This window comes from Garra rufa, chromosome 3 (genome assembly GCF_049309525.1).
Source record: "Garra rufa chromosome 3, GarRuf1.0, whole genome shotgun sequence".
In the NCBI taxonomy this organism is placed as follows: domain Eukaryota; kingdom Metazoa; phylum Chordata; class Actinopteri; order Cypriniformes; family Cyprinidae; genus Garra; species Garra rufa.
Genome location: NC_133363.1, coordinates 60,633,912 through 60,653,530, shown reverse-complemented (window position 1 = coordinate 60,653,530; position 19,619 = coordinate 60,633,912). Strand labels below are relative to the sequence as shown.

General features: G+C 37.7%; 1 protein-coding gene across 1 annotated transcript; it reads right to left on the bottom strand.

Annotated features, from left to right (window-relative positions):
- Positions 1-332: 332 nt before the first annotated feature.
- Positions 333-18,727, bottom strand: shtn2 (shootin 2). Its single transcript, XM_073837480.1, has 17 exons — positions 18,608-18,727; positions 17,562-17,647; positions 16,600-16,660; positions 16,329-16,423; positions 14,773-14,956; positions 14,549-14,646; positions 14,279-14,360; positions 14,098-14,192; positions 6,566-6,700; positions 5,878-6,025; positions 3,490-3,676; positions 3,327-3,385; positions 3,060-3,160; positions 2,757-2,786; positions 2,445-2,498; positions 1,611-1,764; positions 333-713 (listed from the first exon to the last, which is right to left on the bottom strand). Exons 1-17 carry the CDS (start codon positions 18,639-18,641, stop codon positions 565-567), a joined length of 1,752 nt encoding a protein of 583 aa, XP_073693581.1. The 5' UTR covers positions 18,642-18,727; the 3' UTR covers positions 333-564.
- Between the last annotated feature and the right edge of the window lie 892 nt (positions 18,728-19,619).

Genomic DNA, 19,619 nt, shown 5'->3' with positions numbered 1-19,619 from the left:
TTTGGTATTTTTTAAACATTGAAGTAAAAACCTGAATAACAAGTTTACCAAGAATGGCACACAATGAAACATCAGCAGGGTGCAATGCTGGTTTTATGAATATAAAACAATGTCACATTAAAATAATTCTGAGTTTCAATGCTTGGAAAATGTCAATGTCGAATTTGTAATTCAGCAAAACGAGAGAATCGCTCAAAGGTCCGAATACTTGTGCAAGTCAAGAATTCAAGAAAGTCAAGTCATTTAATGGAAGAATTCACACCTCAAAAGCACAAATGTCCACCACAATGGCAAACCCAGACCGAGTCCAAAGAAAAGACAGACTGAGTATGTGCAGAAAAATGTCTTTTATTTCTTTCATAATTCACTTTTGAATGCGTGGGGTCCTTGGTTTTTTTTTCATCGCACAGTTAACAGGGTTAACGCTTTATTCAGCTTTGTGACATTTACTTTAAACAAATTCCAAGAGGCATCTGACAGAAGGAAATAGGTGTAGAAGTCACACTTAGTTCAACATCGTGTTTCTCAAAAGTGCAGAAGGTCAGACTAAAAGACCCTCACAAGTCACTTTTCTTCCCATATAATGGACTCTGAAGCCTTAATGCGAGAGATTCTCTTCTCACGGTTCTGCTGAAGCCTCCGGAGCACAGGGGCGCTTCCACTCTCCCCCGCCCAGGGCGAAGAGCTCGAGACGGACACGGCAGCGGGTGAATCTGCAAGTGGGTGAGGAAACATTGACTTTAGGCTTTAGTTAAGTGGCTGCGTTATAATGCAGCTCGCACAAACATTCATAACCAATCAATAAATGAGGAGGCTGCTTTTAAGCACCACTGCGAAATATATTTTTCTTCTAAGTGCAACCAATTTGGCCAATAAATCTGATTCCGATAAAAAAGCTACTTCTAAACTACTAATCAGAAATCCTTTTTATCCCAAAATGTTTTCACAGTAAAAAAAATATCTACAAATTGTAAGGTAACTTCACTTGCGAAGCAAAATTGCATATTAAAACTTGTTTTCAGAGAGTGTGTTTTCAAGTTTATTTTGGAATAATTTTGCTCAGTTATTTTAAGCAAAAAACCATGGTGCATATGGGCCTAATATTTTATTTCTTTTTTACTTAGACAGCTCTGCCATTTGAACACTTAATGTAGAAATTAACACTAGATGAATACATTTTTTAAACGTTTCGTATACTTGTTGTAGGTCAGCTGTTCAGTACTTTTTAAAATAATAAAAAAAAAATCTTAAATACTATTTCATTTCCAGAAGTCAACTGCAGCATTTTGACAAAAATACATAAACACATAACAAAGGACTTTTTAAAAGTTTTATATCTCAAAGGTGGTACACATTACAGCTGAGGGGATAAACGATAAAAGGAATAAATTGTAAATCTAAATAAAAGATAAGTGAAAATAAAGGATAAATAGGGATGACAGATACATTTAAAAATTAAGGTGATTTTATAATCATCAGATTTTATAATTCACTGTTTTTATTTACTGTGTGATTATTCTTCCAATAAGTTTTAGGAATGACCACTTTTGTATATTTTAATTTTAATTATTCTTTTCAGGCCTTTGAAAGAGTTAAGACAGAGATGGTACCTTTTGGTTTGGGTGGAGAAGGAGGGCTCGCTTTGTCGTCCCCCATGGCCCGCCTCCTTCTCTGGAGCACCATCTGAAGCTCCGCCTCCCCAACATTACGGCTGAAGCGTTTTTTAGATTCCACCCTTCGAGGGCCAGGCCTCCTAATGGAATCCTAAGGTGAACCGGCCAATAAAGTTACATTAATACAATAAGCCATGACAGTGATTTTATGCTGCTTAAGGGTTGTTTTGCCCCTTTAATTATGGTAAAATCTCTATAAAATGGATACAAACCATTATGTGATATATAGAAGTAACATACATTTATTCAAAAAGGCTGCAATAAATTTATTTCAAGTGATAGTAAAGACATTTATTATGTTTCAGGAGATTACTTTTTCTATTAAAACAGTTTTGTTCTGTTGCTTTTTCAACACTGTTGATAAAAATGAATGTTTTTTGAGCAGCAAATCAGCATATAAGAATGATTTCTGAAGGAACAGTGACACCTAAGACTGGAGTAATGATGCTGAAAATTCAGCTTTGCATCACAGGAATAAATTACACTTTAAAAAAAATTAATTTAAAATGCAAAAATGTAAAGCTATTTTAAATTGTAATAATATTTCACAATATTACTGTTTATATTTCACAACTTTTTGACTGCATTTGATCAAATAAATGCAGCCCTGATGAGACAACATGCATCAAAAGCGTGTGTATTTACAACCAGATTTCATTTCCATATCTGAAAGTATTTGCACTATAGCCACTTAAGTATATTTTAATGTCAACCTGCAAGTCTGAATAACAAAAGTAATCAGTAATCCAGATTTAAGAGATCTTATTTTACCAGCATGCCCTGTAATTCCAGCACAGCTGATTTCCGGTTCTCAGACCTCTGCTCCTGTAAATGTCAATAATTTTGAATGAAAAATATTTTGTCATTTCTGAACAGTTACTTTCTGAACACATAATTCACAAACAATGTATGAAGTGGTTATGCATGTAGTTGTACAGACAGAGAAAATAGGAAACCCCTTCACACTTTCATAAATCCAATAGTAATCATGGAAACTGTAAGTTGCAGAACAACCTGAATTTGAAAGACCACAATAATGTGTAATTGTAAAAAACCTATAAGAAATAGTATAGTATCACTAACCTTCCATGCATTTTCATCCTCTGACACAGCCTGAAAAGAAATGGAATGTCAAATATTTCATGTTTTTTTCTCTATAAACAGGTCAATATTTAAGGCATGTCTATAACAGATCATCTTAAAACGATGTGTTTTATTATATCATTGAAATCAGTATCCTACTGTGTGATTTGTATGTGATGTGCACATGCTTATTGGATTTTTTCCCGTCACACGTTCAATTATTGTCATACAGACAGTGCTGGCGCCTCACTGTACAATCTATGTTCAGCAAAACATGCTATAATTCACCAGTGACAGACCCACCTGCGGCGTTCTGAGAATAGGTTTGAGAATAATGCCTTTCTTGATTCTTTCCATCATTTCATCCACCGCTCTGGCCTTCATATCCTCCGTAATTGCGGGTTCTGTGAGAAAATCAACACAGTATTCATTGAGGAAGGAAGAGCGGTGCTTGCTTTCTTTGATTTACCTTCAACTTTTAAATTACTGTATTGTTTCTTCTTTCCTGTCTGCTGTGTTGATTTGGCCTTTCACATAGTACAGGTCGGATGTAAGGTATGACTGTCTTACTCTCAGTTTGAGTGGTGGTGTTTCCTCCCTTCTTTCTGTTCCTCAAAGCCTTTAATGGGCTAAAAATACAATGGATTTGCTTTTATGAACTTTGGATGATTGTTAAGTGTAGCGTATTTTTATGGTTTGAATATCTCAACACTGAAAGGTGTTAAAGACTCACTCAGTGGCAGCTGAAGATGCAGGAGGAGGTGGTGGAGGAGGAGGAGGAGGAGGAGGAGGAGGAGGTGGTGGTGGCGGCAGTGCCAGTGATTGTGGATCAGCTGGATTTTCGTTTGCCTCATTCGGTTGGTTAGATTGGATGGAAGGAAGCTGCTCCTTCTTATTCAGTTTAGCCTTGAGCAGCTTGACTAGTTGCAAAATAGACAATTAAAATTGAGCATTGCAAGTCAAATATCATTTACAGTTAAAGTCAAACATTTACATACACCTTGCACAATCTGCACAATGTTAATAATTTCACAAAAATAAGAGAGATCATACAAAATGCATGTTATTGTTAATTTATTACTGACCTGAGTAAGATATTTCACATGAAAGAAGTTTACATATAGTCCACAAGAGAAAATAATATTTGAATTCATAAACATGACCCTGTTCAAAAGCTTCTTAATATGGTGCTGTTACCTAAATGTTACCTGAATCCACAGCTGTGTTTTTTTTTTTTTTTTTGGCTTAGTGATAGTTGTTCATGAGTCACTTATTTGTCCTTAACAGATAAAGGTTGTATCAGCGATTTGTAGCCTAAAACATAAAGTGTCAATTTCAGCTGACCTTTCTTCACGATCCGCTCGCTGCCTGTCCCATAAATTGTCTGTGAAAAAACCGCGTCTCTGTGGTCAGCCTAGGGTCCGAGATATGCCAAAAAAACAATCGACCCTGTTAACTATTCCACAGATAAACAAACAGTGTTCCAACCAATCAGCGTCAGGGGTTTGGTGTTGTGGACTTTCCTACTGGTGCAGGAATGTGAGGGAGGCGGAGCGAAAGTCCACAACACCAAACCCCTGACGCTGATTGGATGGAACACTGTTTGTTTATCTGTGGAAAGGTTGGTAGTGCCGATTGTTTTTTTGGCATATCTCGGACCCTATGCTGACCAGAGAGACGCGTTTTTTTCACAGAGAATTTATGGGGCAGGCAGCGAGCGGATCGTGATGAAAGGTCAGCTGAATTTGACACTTTATGTTTCAGGCTAGAAATCGCTGATACAACCTTTAAACTGCCCACTTCAGAAAAATCCATTAGGTCCTACAAATTCTCCTACAAATTCTTTTGGTTTTCCAGCATTTTTGTGCATTTGAACCCTTTCCAACAATGACTGTATGATTTTGAGATCCATCTTTTCACACTGAGGACAACTGAGGGACTGAAAACTATTATAGAAGGTTTAAATGCTCACTGATGCTCCAGAAAAAAAAATGTAGTCAACTTTTTTCATTTGAAGATCAGGGTACAATAAATTTAACTTTGTCTTCTGGGAAACACATAACTATCTTCTGTAGCTTCTGAAGGGCAGCACTAAATGAAATGAATATAATATTTAGGCAAAATAAGAGAAATGCACACATCTTCATTCTGTTCAAAACCTTTCACCCCCGGTTCTTAATGCATCGTTTTCCCTTTCTGAAGCATCTGTGAATATTTAAACCTTCCGTAATAGTTTCAAACTGAGTACAGTCATTGTTGGAAAGGGTTCAAATACACAAAAAAGCTGAAAAACCAAAGAATTTGTGGGACCTGAAGGATTTTTCTGAAGAACAGCAGGCATTTTAACTGTTCAGGACAAACAAGGGACTCATGAACAACTATCACTAAACAAAAAAAAAAAAAACACACAGCTGTGGATCATTCAGGTAACAACACAGTATTAGGAATCAAGTAAACTATTATTTTCTCTTCTGGACTATATGTAAACATCTTTCATGTGAAATATCTTATTCGGGTCAGTACTAAATAAACAATAATATGCATTTTGTATGATCCTTCCTATTTTGCTAAAATAATTAACATTTTGCAGATTCCGAAAGGTGTATGTAAACTTTTGAGTTCAACTGCATGTTTTAACAAAATAGTAATATTTTCTAATAAAAATGGCAAAAATATATAAGTATTATTCCCCTGTGGGAAATTTAATTGCTTGGCTGTGGCTTTTTTTTAAAGCTCAGGAGACATAATGGAGATCTTATATTATCATTTTATATTACTAATTGTCTCAGTTGCTTCTAAAACTCCATATAAACCTCCATATGAAGTAAATGTAGTATAGTATAAAATTATATTGAAAAGCAGCTTAGTTCATTAGGCCCTAGAAGAACATGATGAGAAATGTTGTGTTTCATATGGAAACTTTGATTGCTAGTATCTTGGCCAAACTGAGTTTGAGACATTGTTGAGATCTTTTTTGAAACTCTGGGGGAACAGAACTCATTGTCTTGGGGAAACAGCTGAGATCTCATTTTGTCTTTCCTTTGAGGGCTCTTTTAAGAAATATAAGGTCCTAACACTTTTTCAGTATCTTAATATAGATAACTTTTTAAAAACTACCTACTTTCCTCCTGAAGTGCATTAACAGATAGTTGCGAGTCTTTCAGTTGAATCTCAATCTCGCTCCTCTCGTTCTCACTGATCTCCAGCTTTGTTCTTACTGCGGCCAGATCTGACAGAGAGTTGAGATCCTCAGCTGCTGTCTGAGACATCTGTATTGTGTCAAAGTAGGAGAAAGATTAAATTTTCATTGATTTAACATGTTTTATGATTTTTGTTTCAATCAAAAATCAAATCAATAAAAAAACACCACAAAAATATGTTTTAAATTATTTTTATAATTATTCAGTTATTATAATAATTGCATTCAAGTCATGTTGGATACATTGTATTTACGAGTTGGACGCAGATGAATGCAGCCACAAAGTCATTATTACGAGTGGGAAACTCGGAATTTTTCTTTAAGCCCTCAGTTTCTGAGTTGGGGGCGTGTCAGATGCAATGGACGCAGCCAAAGACTATAGATATGAAGAATCTGGACTGATGGTCAATTAGTTGAAATTAATAAAATGATTTTTTTTTGTAATATGTAATAAAACTATATAATTTACATATACAAACTATTATATTATTGTATGAATAAGATGATAAGATGAGAAGATAAGATGGATTCAAAAAATTTCCAACTACATAAGCATTGCAACTCCAGGTTTCCTGAGTAAATACCTGAATAAATACACTGACATACTCACCTGGCTTTGGTACCAGAGTCGTATCTCTTCCAGAGCTTTGCTGATTTCAGTCACTTGACTCAGAGTCTGTTGTAGTTGTTTCTCAGTCTCTGCATTCTGAATCTGTCTTTGGGTTTCCTGCTGTTTCACCAACATCTGTAGGGATAAACCAATCAGTTAATCAATCAATCCATCTACTGTATCCATCCACCCATCTTTCACCACACCAAACTTCAAATCTCTCTTTAAACAGCCAAGTTTTCAAACTACAGAAGGCCTAAACAACCTTCAAACTAATTTGTATGGAAGCCAACATTCAAAGCTCATTTTGATGACATTTCCAACATTTGTTGAGCTCAGTGGGCATGTTAATTATTCATGCAGAGAATTATCAGAAAGACTTTCATTCAGCAGAACAAAACCTCAATAGAATCAGTTCAGTAAAGCAACAAAAAACACGGCTTGGGAAATCAAAAATCAAACCATTTATTATCTCCCAGAAATTTTGGATAACAAGAAGCGTGCTTGTTGAAAAGCAGAAACGGCGAGCAGGAAAGGGAAGTGCGAGTTTGTCATGTGTCGGACAGTGTGGACTCTCACTTCTCACCTCCATTCACTGGCCTTTCGTTCGGCTCGCAAGAAGCACAGACCTAAACCACCAAGCGCGACCCCTGCGGAGGTGCAATTACAGGGAAAAGCGCATGTGCTTGACGAGTAAACGGGCACGTCTCTTTGTGTGATGACGGCCTGTATTTTCTCCCTTTCGAATTAGTCCGTCATTAGACTCTCTGTGACTGGAAAAACACTGAACAAGAAAAAGATGAATGTGTTTGCAAAACACAGGGAAAACAGACAAATGGAAGGGGTGGTGATAAAGAATGTCATTCAAGCTGTGTGGTGTGTGGCCACACATTCAGAATGAGTTTGAGTGGTGCGCGAACCGTCGGGGGTCCCTTTCACAGGTGAAGGCCCCCTGTTGGGACCCCCATTATGTCTGTGTCTGCAAATGGGGAACAATATACACAAAGCCGACAAAAGAGATGGTGGATAGGAAGTGTCAAACAAGGACAGGGGTTTAAAGAGCTGCCGATTTTCAAACTGCCATCTCGATGGGTGCTAATTACCGCAGGAAGAGACGAGGGATGCAAAGACAGATGCCACTTTTATGCGGAGATGCTCATTTAGACTGAATGAACGCTAAACCTACTGGTATTAACAGAGCCAGCTGGACTGGCATGGTCAAAGAGTGTCTGTTATCCCAATCCAGTGTTTTCTCTTCTTTGTTTTGCGCTTGTTTCATTAATGCAGGTTCACAGTCGTCAGTGTGAATCGACCGGATCCAGCACAAATATCCCATGGCCCTTGTACACACTTAACCAAATCGAAAGACAACGCACTTCCTCTTTTCTTCTGTCTATTGATTCAGATATTGTCATGTTGTTGGACAGGGCACAGGCCTTTGAAAAGTTTTATGTCCAGATTATTTAACTGAGCTGTTAGATAACTATCATTATCAAGATTATGTATCAGTATCTGATGTGTTTCTTGCATTTTTTCAATGTGTTATACTAATAAACTTGTCCTGACTCTAAACACATGAATTAAGTCACTTGTTAATTGTTAGGGTGACCCTGGACCACAAAACCAGTCTTAAGTAGCACGGGTATATTTGTGGCAATAGCCAACAATACATTGTATGCGTCAAAATGTTTAATTATTCTTTTATGCCAAAAACCATTAGGATATTAACATCATGTTCCAAGAAGATATTCTGTAAATGTCCTATACCTTAAATATATCAAAACGTATTTTTTGATTAGTAATATGCATTGCTAAGACCTTCATTTGGACAACTTTAAAGGCGATTTTCTCAATATTTTGATTTTTTGCACCCTCAAATTTCAGATTTTCAAATAGCTGTATCTCCATCGAATATTGTCCTATCCTAACAAACCATACATCAATGGAAAGCTTATTTATTCAGCTTTCAGAATAATCTGACGCTTATGGCTGGTTTTGTGGTACATTTACCCGTCCTTCAATAGGAATCACGTGATCAAGTGTTTAATTAATGTTCAAACTGAGCTTACCTTTAAATTGTTATTTTAAATATTACATCGAGCCTTTATTACTAATTGCATTATTTTTCACCCAAACAAACATCCAATAATCGATCACAATAAACCTTTAAAAAAACGCACGGCTTCCTGCTGGTCGCGCGCATTTTCGACGCGTTCGCGTCCAACGTTTTCGCTCCATTTTCTCAATAACGGGCACAATTACAAGCATCGTTATCGCTGAGAATTATTACAAAGTGTTTATCGTCATGACACTTAATGTACACGAGGAAAGGGGATCGTCTTTACATCCAAATGGAAATAAATCTACACGCTGCGGAACTGAACCCAAAGTCCTTCTATGAACTACTCAAGTCAAGCGAATTCAGTCAGATTTGCCGACTAGAAAGTGCTGTTTTCTGCTTAGCTGTCACTACACCTGGAACTGAAAGATGTCTGATACGGGTGAGTATTTGCTCCATTACTGTTTGCTGCTTTATAAACCGATATATTGTAAAATATAGTGTATTTTCAATGAGCGTCTTCGCCGAGGTAAACATAGGCCTAGACTCTGCTTAAATAAATGCGCGACAGACCGTGTGTAAACATAAACACCATTCACGCACTACTAGTAGAAATGCTTCAGTTCAAGACATGTCACAAACAAACCAGTGCTTGCGTAATATCCTGTCTATTGAACCGCAGATGTGTCCTCTGACACTTTTGACATAACGTGAACCTCTGCGAATGGTTGGTGGTTGCTTGAACCAGTGTTAATTTTGACAGCAAATTCTGATTTAGTCATAGTCTTTTGACTAAAATGCCAATTTTAAAATGCCAGTCATTGGAATTGATTTTAGTTTCAGTCTAGTTTTAGTCGACTAAATATCATACGATTTTAGTCGACTAAATCTACAGTAGATTTAGTCAGCTAAAATCTAATGGCTTTAGTTACAGTGTAATTCATTTATTAAACATTTCTCTTAAATTACCAAACACATTATGCAGGTTTCATATCAAGGTTTTATCATGATATACACAGATTTAACTGCTGTGATATGTGACATGCTTGTATATTCAAATTAAACGAAACCATTTCTCATAAAGACACAAGAGCATATGGGCTAATTATGCATTCTTTATAACTTATTTACCACATTCTTCATTCTTTCTAGCAGACATTTATTTATATAAATACATTTAGATGGATCTTTATTATGGCTACTAAAGTGACTCAGTCAAGAGTAGTGAGTGATTTCCGTCTTTCTTTTGTTGCCTGCTTTCTTTTGTCTCAATGCCACAGAAAGCAACTAAATTACGCTGTGGTCCCTTTAAAACTGAACGCACTGATTCAATGTACTGACACACGTCTGATAGTCTCCCAATTGTTTACGTTCACCTAAGACTCCATCCACACGAAGCCGGTGCATTCCCTATCCGATCATTTTTTTTCCTCGTTCTATAAAAAAAATTCCGTAAACAGGAAACCACTGAAAACGGTGTAGTATATATGCCAGACCAGTGTGGGGTGCTGTAATTCTGCCAAAGAGATACGCTGTACCCGGAGAAGAAGACTTTGAGCATGCGCATAACCTTGCTCGCTGTATACGAACTGAGAAGAAGAAGACGAAAATGCGAACATTATCGCTTGTTGCTCATAACAGTTGTTTAGAAGCAATAGATTTTGCTGTAATCAAGCTAGTAGGCTTAGTAGTAACACGAACACAATCATGTAGTCCGCCATTATTGTTGTTGCTGTTACATGTGACGCAGCCGACACCTAATGTGATGACATCATCGTTTCACAAAATATACGTATTGGCTGTACACACGAAACCGCGAGGGTGTCGTTTTCAGATTTATCCACTTTGGGACCAGGTTTCAAAAAATAGCGGATTCAGTCTCCTAAAACGCCGGATCTGTGTGGATGAAACGCCAATACGATAAAAAATGTATACGTATACAGCGAAACGCGTCTCCGTGTGGACAGGCCCTAAGATGTAACCGAACGTGTTAATGTGAATACTCATCAACACGGATAATTCATCATTTTTTCAATGTATTTCTCCGTTCATGAAAGAGTAGGCTAACTTACTCGTGTGCGGTGTGAGCGACGCTCTGAAAACCGGACCAAGTTCTCTTTTGCGTCTTCAAATTTATCCATATGTCTGTTCTTCTCTTTATCCCAGATATTGATTGATATTTGGGTATACCATCTTATGTTTACGATCTGTCCCACAGGATAGATCAATAGGCTGCGATATATGTACGCATCCTCGTCTTTTCGTCTGGTTTTTATTCGTTGACGAAAATGTCAATAGATGTTTGTCATAGTTTTTGTCATTCAAAACGAGTTTTCGTTTTATTATTATCGTCTCATTTTCGTCGGAAAAAATATGTCGTTGATGAAAATTATGACAAATTATTCGTCGACGAAATTAACACTGGCTTGAACGAGTAAAATTAGTCTCAGCCTCAGACGTCACGCCCACGGAACGTTGGCTGAACGTCTAATGCATATGGTACACTTAACTGGAAATACTTCAGGAATGTCAAAGTCGTCATCTGATTAGTTGAATTTGACTTCCTCTTCTTCGTTATCTTTCAATGCTGGTTATTTCAATGACTGACTTGTTGCCCGCCAGTCTGTTGTTGTGGGGGCATTTCCATGCACCGAAACGTGACGCTGAACGAAACGAACTGTGATTGGTTGTTTGACATGTCGATCAAACGGTCTTATGGGCGGGCCTTGGCCAATGAAAGCTGCCATGAATTCCAGACCTTCAGCCGTCAGTCTGGCTACCCAAGACTAGTAAAATTGGCTTCTTACAGGGTATTTGAAAAGAAGTAGCCTAAATACAACATTAGAATTAGCATGCAACAATAAGCGCTGTAGTCATTAAATATTTACTCGGTTATGAATAAAGCTCATTTAGTGAGTTTTTGAGCGTGAACCAGATAGCATGTATGTCTGCGAGTTAAAAATTACTTGATATGGAAAGCAGCTGTATACAAACATCTGACAGATGTCTGTAAGATGTCAGTTTTACATACATTCTAAATCATGAACATCTTAAAAACATCAAACAGACATCGATTTGACATCGGATTGGAAACATATAGTTGTACTGCAGATGAGCAAACACTCAAAAAAAAAAAATGTCTTGCAGATGTAAATACATCAAATAGACATCTCCATGATGTATACTACATGCTGTCAGGGTAGTTTTACCCTGCATAAGCAATAAGGCCAACCTCTAAACCTTACTGTCAGTGGGGTGTAAGCGACATAAAAACAATAAGATCCTGCAAGTTTCAAAGAGTGCCTATAGAGGGTTTGCACCTATGTCACGTTTTGGTCAGTTATTTGGATGCGCGGCAGCATGGATTGCATGGTTAATGTACAACTGAAGATGTTGGTCTAATTTATGCTAATTTATGATGTCTAAACCAAGGGAAAATGTGTGGAAGCTGTTGAATCATATTGAGAAGGACTTTAGGAAGCAGAAAAGGACGTTATATTTTGACAAACTAAAGTTAAAGCTGCACTACATTTATTAACACTGCTTTATAATGCATTGTACAGATGCTAGATGAAAAGAAAACACCGTGTAAACTTTTTTTGGAAAACAGACAGTTCCCCTCAGAGATGCATTCATATAAACTCTTACCCCCATTTCATTATTTAGGAGTTTCTTCGAATATTATGTGCATCGGGAACAGTGAGATTGATCTGCCTGCTATAGTATTTTCTCCTTTGTATGTCTGTCTTTAGTGTTTCTGGCCTCCGTTAACAGCCTTTTTATAAATATAATAACAACGTAATATTTCCACACAGTGCAGTGAATGTAAGAGTTGCACCAGGCCATAGGGCAGTCCATATCATCAAGCGCTGTAACAGGTGGTCGATATCGATATGATCTGCCTCCTTTGTGGCGGACTGGCGACCTGACAATTCTTCCTTCTACAGTCGTGGCCAAAAGTTTTGAGAATGACACAAATATTAGTTTTCACAAAGTTTGCTGCTCAACTGCTTTTAGATCTTTGTTTCAGTTGTTTCTGTGATGTACTGAAGTATAATTACAAGCACTTCATACGTTTCAAAGGCTTTTATCGACAATTACATGACATTTATGCAAAGAGTCAGTATTTGCAGTGTTGGCCCTTCTTTTTCAGGACCTCTGCAATTCGACTGGGCATGCTCTCAATCAACTTCTGGGCCAAATCCTGACTGATAACAACCCATTCTTTCATAATCACTTCTTGGAGTTTGTCAGAATTAGTGTTTTTTTGTTTGTCCACCCGCCTCTTGAGGATTGACCTCAAGTTTTAAGATCTGGGGAGTTTCCAGGCCATGGATCCAAAATGTCAACGTTTTGGTCCCTGAGCCACTTAGTTATCACTTTTGCCTTATGGCACGGTGCTCCATCGTGCCGGAAAATGCATTGTTCTTCACCAAACTCTTGTTGGATTGTTGGAAGAAGTTGCTGTTGGAGGGTGTTTTGGTACCATTCTTTATTCATAGCTGTGTTTTTGGGCAAAATTGTGAGTGAGCAAACTCCCTTGGATGAGAAGCAACCCCACACATGAATGGTCTCAGGATGCTTTACTGTTGGCATGACACAGGACTGATGGTAGCGCTCACCTTTTCTTCTCCGGACAAGCCTTTTTCCAGATGCCCCAAACAATCGGAAAGAGGCTTCATCGGAGAATATGACTTTGCCCCAGTCCTCAGCAGTCCATTCGCCATACTTTTTTGCAGAAGATCAATCTGTTGCTGATGTTTTTTTTGGAGAGAAGTGGCTTCTTTGCTGCCCTTCTTGACACCAGGCCATCTTCCAAAAGTCTTGGCCTCACTGTACGTGCAGATGCGCTCACACCTGCCTGCTGCCATTCCTGAGCAAGCTCTGCACTGGTGGCACTCCGATCCCGCAGCTGAATCCTCTTTAGGAGACGATCCTAGCGCTTGCTAGACTTTCTTGGATGCCCGGAAGCCTTCTTAACAACGCAGTGGAAAGTTTTTTTTGGGATTAAGTTAATTTTCATGGCAAAGAAGGACTATGCAATTCATCTGATCACTCTTCATAACATTCTGGAGTTTATGCAAATTGCTATTATAAAAACTTAAGCAGCAACTTTTCCAATTTCCAATATTTCCAATATTCTCAAAACTTTTGGCCACGACTGTATTTCTTATCCTGACATAGTGAATTACTTTTATTTCTTAGTTTTTTTTTTTTTTTTTCATTTTCTTAGTTCGCCAAGCCCATGCACAAGTTCCACTCGGTTCAATGGCATTGTTTACGGTCAGTGCCGCAATGGCCGACTTCCAGATTGATGACGTCAAAACACTCTATTCAATGATTGGGCAGAGAGGCAGTTGCCAAATCAGAATCTTTGCAGTGTTATTTATGTAACATCTGTCGCCCTTTTTTTGCGGTTTTAATCAATTATCTTTATTATTTCTGATTTCTACATCTCCCATTCAAAGAGTACCTGGTGTGCAAAAACTTCAGCATGCTGCCTGAGTCCTTGCTCCATTTCAAGCTTGTGAGTCATCTCTGTAAACTCTTCTGTAACCAGCTGGGACACTGAGGCACGAACACACAGAAAAACTACCATGAATATGTTGTTTTGTAGGTGCTTGTTAATAGAGAAATATATTTGGCTGACTCACCTCTTTTCATTTTATTGACAGTCCTGCTTTGCTTACTGAGCTTCCTTAAAAGGGCCTCTTTCTCTCCGACCTCCAACACCAACTTAACAATAAAAGAGTTCAGTATGTTAGCATTTTAACTCCCATTTAATGACGAGACCCATAAAGATCCCTAAATTGAAGAAACACCGTTAACATAGTTGCCATTACCATTTTGGGGTAGGCTGTTTTGTGAAAAATGTATGACCACAGCTGTATGCGTGTCTAATTTGCAGGCACTTAACATTATACCTTTTCCTTTAAATCTTCCTTCTCTTTCTTAAGAAGCTCCACCTGTGCAGTCAGTTGAATTTTCTCCCCAAGTAACCGGTCTACAGATGACTGTAGTTCTGTACAAACAGATTAGAGAAAATAAAATGAACCAAAATATTCCCTTTTTCCATTCTTGGTCAGGTTTATGTGAATGCATATTTTTAACTGCTTTTGAAGCTTGTGTTATGTAGAAATTAGGCTACCTCTAATTTGATTCTGACTTATGAGAAGTGGATCTTCACCACCACTCTCTTCCTCGGGGGCCGTCTCAGAGCTAGAATCAGCCTCAGGTTCCAGGTTCAGGATGGAGAAGTTTTCTGGCATTTCTGGAATTAGTGGAAGTAAAGCTTGGCTTTGCCTCTTTAATGCCTTGAAATCTTTATTCACCTGTAGGTTCAAAAGCCCCAAAGATTGAGAAAGAGTGGTATGATAACTTTCACCATATAAAGCCTATATAAGCAGCATACTGTATACTTTTTCAAGGTGAGCAGCGTATGGCACTGTTGACAAATTCTGTAATCTGTCCTTGAGTTGAACTCTGGGTTTACTCGGTGTCATCAAGGTTCCAGCAATGCCATAGTGGAACCAATTTTGATTCCCTACAGAGCCTTTCAGTGAGTAGTTCTTAAAAGGATATTGTTTATTAATCTAAAGAAAGTTTTCCACTAAAAAATAACATTTTGTGGAATGGTAAGCTTCCATGCATGTTGAAGAATAGTTCATCCAAAACTGAGAATTTGCTAAAAATGTACACAACACTCAGGCCATCCAAATTGAGTTTCTTCATGGGAACAGAGAAATGCATTACATCACTTGATCACCAGTGGATCCTTGGCAGTGAATGGGTGCCGTCAGGATGAGAGTCCAAACTGCTGATAAAAACATCCCAATAATCCACAAGTAATCCACACCTATCCAGTCCATCAATAAATGTTTTCTGAAGTGAAAAACTGTGTGTTTGTAAGAAACAAATCCATCATCAAGACATTTTTAACTTCATAACGCTGGGTAAAATCTGAGTATTCTATCAATACGGTTTTCTCCAGCTTTAATGATGGATTTGTCTCTTGCAAAAATGTAGTCTTTTCACTTGATGGACTGCAGTGGATGTGGATTAATTGTGGATTATTGTGTTGTTTTTATTAGTTGTTTGGACACACCATTGATGGCACCAATTCACTGCAGATGGTTCATTGCTGACTCTGAGCAAGTGATATTATGCTAAATTCTTCCGAATTTGTTGCCAACAAACTCTACATTTTGAATGGCCTGAGGGTTCAGTACACTTTCAGTAAATATACATTTTTGGGTGAACTATACAGTCTTAAAAATAAAGCTGTTTTAAAAAGTTCTTCACAGCAATGCCATAGAAGAACCATTTTTGGTTCCACAAAGAACCATTCAATCAAAGGTTCTTTAAAGAACCATCCTTTTCTTGACATTTTATAACCTGAAGAACCTTCATTCGCCACAAAGAACCTTTTGTGAAACAGAAAGGTCCTTCAGATGTTAAAGGTTGTTTATGAAACCATTTAGACAAAAAAGGTTCTTCTATGGCACCGTGAAGCACCTTCACGAGAGTGTATGCCTCTGAAGATTCTTCATGGACCCACGAATGCCAACAAGAAGCCTTCATTTTTAAGAGTGTTGGGTTAATGTTTGGAGAACGTCATTGCTTGTAAACGATATGGGGGATGTGAAATTATCAACAGAACAAATAGAAGCTGTTAGACTTGTGTGAAAAGGGAAGTGTACCTACCTTCAGTGCAAAGGCCTCTGCGGTCTCCCGACATGATCGCTCGATCTGAAACTGTGTCTCTAACACATCCAGCTCCTTGAGAAGTTGAGCAGAGGCTGAAAGTAATTAAAACACATTTTCAGTGACCTTTCAAGTAGTTTGTTGCACTTGAGTTATGCCAAGGTTTAGCCAGTGATAGTTAAGTTATAAAGCATGTCTTTTATAGTGAGACTCTTCCAATATTTGAGTGGAAATAAGAGGATATTGCAATACCAAAAGACAGATATCTTACCCTCCTCCATCATTGAGAGCTTTTCATTCGCCTCATCTCGCTCTTTCTCCAGAATCTCACACTGTGTAGTAAATTATTCAATGATAAATAGTCATTTTATAACTTAATTGCACAAAAGATCTATTACTAAAATATGAGCGAAGCACTTAAGCAAGATTTTGTTTTCGCAGAAAATCATTGCATACTAGCATAACAGGACAGATTTTGATCCATGCACATTCAGTCATATCCTTTTTTGAGTTTTAAACAATGCATCTTGTAGTTGTGACATAAAGGAGCCTCCAAAGTGTCTGATGTTATTTGCTTTCATTTTTATCTTAGAATTTCTATAATATCCAGTAAGAATATTGTATAAAGATTTTTTGAATTAGCAGATGACCAAATTGTGTGGCATACAGTAGTGCACACTGTGCAGAATACCCTACCCATAATGCATCTACACTGAATTACAAATGCAACAATGACATGTAACATTAAGGAAAGGAAAGGAAAGGAAAGGAAGTGAGGTGAGGCCAAGTATGGTGACCCATACTAGGAATTTGTGCTCTGCATTTAACCCATCCAAGTGCACACACACAGTAGTGAACACACACACACCGTGAACACACACCCGGAGCAGTGGGCAGCCATTGCTGCGGCGCCCGGGGAGCAGTTGGGGGATCGGTGCCTTGCTCAAGGGACTCACCTCAGCCGTGGTATTGAGGGTGGAGAGAGTGCTGTACATTCACTCCCCCCACCTACAATCCCTGCCGGACCTGAGAATCGAACCTGCAACCTTTGGATTACAAGTCCAACTCTCTAACCATTAGGCCACGGCTGCCCCCGTTAATGTAACATACTGCGGTTTAAAAGATTTATCATTGCATGTTGGATGCTGTTTTATGTAATAGTGTACACTAAGAAATGCTCTCGAATGACATTGTGAACACAGCCACTTTCAGATTCAATTTAGCAGAAATTACCTCGATGTCTCTTTCACCATCTGAGGACAGGGTGTTCTCCTCCTCAGAGTCTAAGAGGCAACAGCTGAAGTTTTCAGATAGTTCATCTGTTTCATACAATATATTTAGAGTATTAGTAAAAGACATTTTAAAGGAGAAGATCACCTCCAAAAAAAAAAAAAGTACATATAATTTACTCACCCCCTTCTCATCCAATATGTTTATTTCTTTCTTATTCAGTCGTAAAGAAATTGTTTCTTTAGGAAAACATTTCAGGAATGTTCACCATATAGTGGACTTCTATGGTGCCCCGAGTTTGAACTTACAAAATTTGGATTCAATGCAGCTTCAAAGGGCTCTAAATGATCCCAGCCGAAGAATAAGGGTCTTATCTAGCGAAATGGTTATTTTCTTTAAAAAATCTTCCTTTACAAAAAAAGGTAAAACAGCGATGTAATGCTTTTGGATGGGAGGTTTTCGACATATACCCTAACTGTCTTGAACCGAAATACACAGAGTTTATGCAGAGCTAGACAAGACGAGCATTTGTGGTTAAAGGGTATATAAATTGTAACTAAATTGTTTTATAACTAAACTCTTATTCCTTAGCTGAGATCGTTTAGAGCCCTTTGAAGCTGCATTCAAACTGCATTTTGGAAATTCAAACTCAGGGCACCATAGAAGTCCACTTTATGGAGAGAAATCTTGAGATTTTTCCTTAAAAAAAAAAAAAAAAGGACGGATGACAAGGGGGTGAGTAAATTATCTGTAAATGTTTGTTCTGGAAGTGAACTTCTCCTTTAAGGCACAGCAAGTCGTGTAATACACACCAGATGGCTTAAATGTGATATTATTGGTCATTTAACAATATTCTAAGGTTGATTATTTTTTCATATGACCACTGCTTAATTTTCTGCATCCCTGTGCTAGTACCACTAGACTGACTGTCTTCACTTTTATCTGTGAGTACTAGCATATTTTATTACCAAGCTAATTCAGTAAACTAAAAAGAGATATTGAAATGGTAAGGTAATTTTAAAGCAAGAAAAAAAATGAATGATTCCAACCTGAAATTGTTTCGTCTGCTTCAAGATTCCACATTATTTCTCAAGCTTCTTGTTAACGGCTGATCTCCTTGATCTCTCTGTGTTTCTGCGTCTGTCACGTTGCGTTTGACAGTGCACTCGGGAGGAAGAACTGAAACTAACTTTAGTGTACAGCTCTGCTTTTAATTCTTCCCATTTTGTTACGTAAATTGATACAAAAGTCCATTCTGCTCTGCCCTTTATGGTTGAGTCAACAACGGCTATTTAGAAAGGATGTTACAAAGTAACAATCATCATTTGTCTGTAGATGTGCTCGGCACGTGTGAAAACATGGTCAGCCTTGATTTAGTGACACAGTGTTGTCTGAACAAGTGCAATTTTTTTGGGCTTTTGCACTTGCAATTTCTCAAAATGGTTGAATTTTACAGTATAGAACTGACTGTTCTGAATGAAGTTGATTAATTAAAGAATTTAATGCAAAGAGTGATGATAATTCATGTCCATACCTATGCTATACTTTATCTCAAATAACTAGTAAAGTACATATTTGTCTTGGAACGTGTTGATAGTTTCATGTGGAGCTGTTTCACACCAGTATATAAAATATATAAAACATACATTGAGATCGCATATTGGGTCATATACAATACAGCAGTTCCCGTGTTCTTTGTTTCATTGCAAAATCCATATTCTTTTGATCATCTCTTCCATTGAAAAACTGTCTCTGGTCAAACGTTGTGACCTTGAAAGTCCAAGCCATCATGTATAAATGCAAAACTATGTAAAGGGCAGTGAGAGAAGGCAATACATGGACTATAGTGGATGCTTGACATTGAAAACTGTTAAAGTTTTTAAAGTTTCACAAAGTTAACTTTTTTTTTTCCCCCCCTCTCAGGCAGAGTATAGTAGATGTCCATAGGTACAAGCAATATATACTGTATTAAATGACTGTTGGAATGATATTCAGGTTTATAATATTTAATATTTTTAAATAGTCAATTGCATAGTGTCTTTTAGAGTGTCCATAAGTGTG

What these genes read in the sequence shown, in the direction of transcription:
- shtn2 (XM_073837480.1), bottom strand. Translation starts at nt 18,641, where the DNA reads ATGTGGAATCTTGAAGCAGACGAAACAATTTCAG. An exon ending in TAATGCACTTCAGGAGGAAA is followed by an intron (nt 3,677 to 5,877) that starts GTAGGTAGTTTT and finishes TTTTGCAACTAG; the next exon opens with TCAAGCTGCTCAAGGCTAAA. An exon ending in CTATTCTCAGAACGCCGCAG is followed by an intron (nt 2,787 to 3,059) that starts GTGGGTCTGTCA and finishes ATTTCTTTTCAG; the next exon opens with GCTGTGTCAGAGGATGAAAA.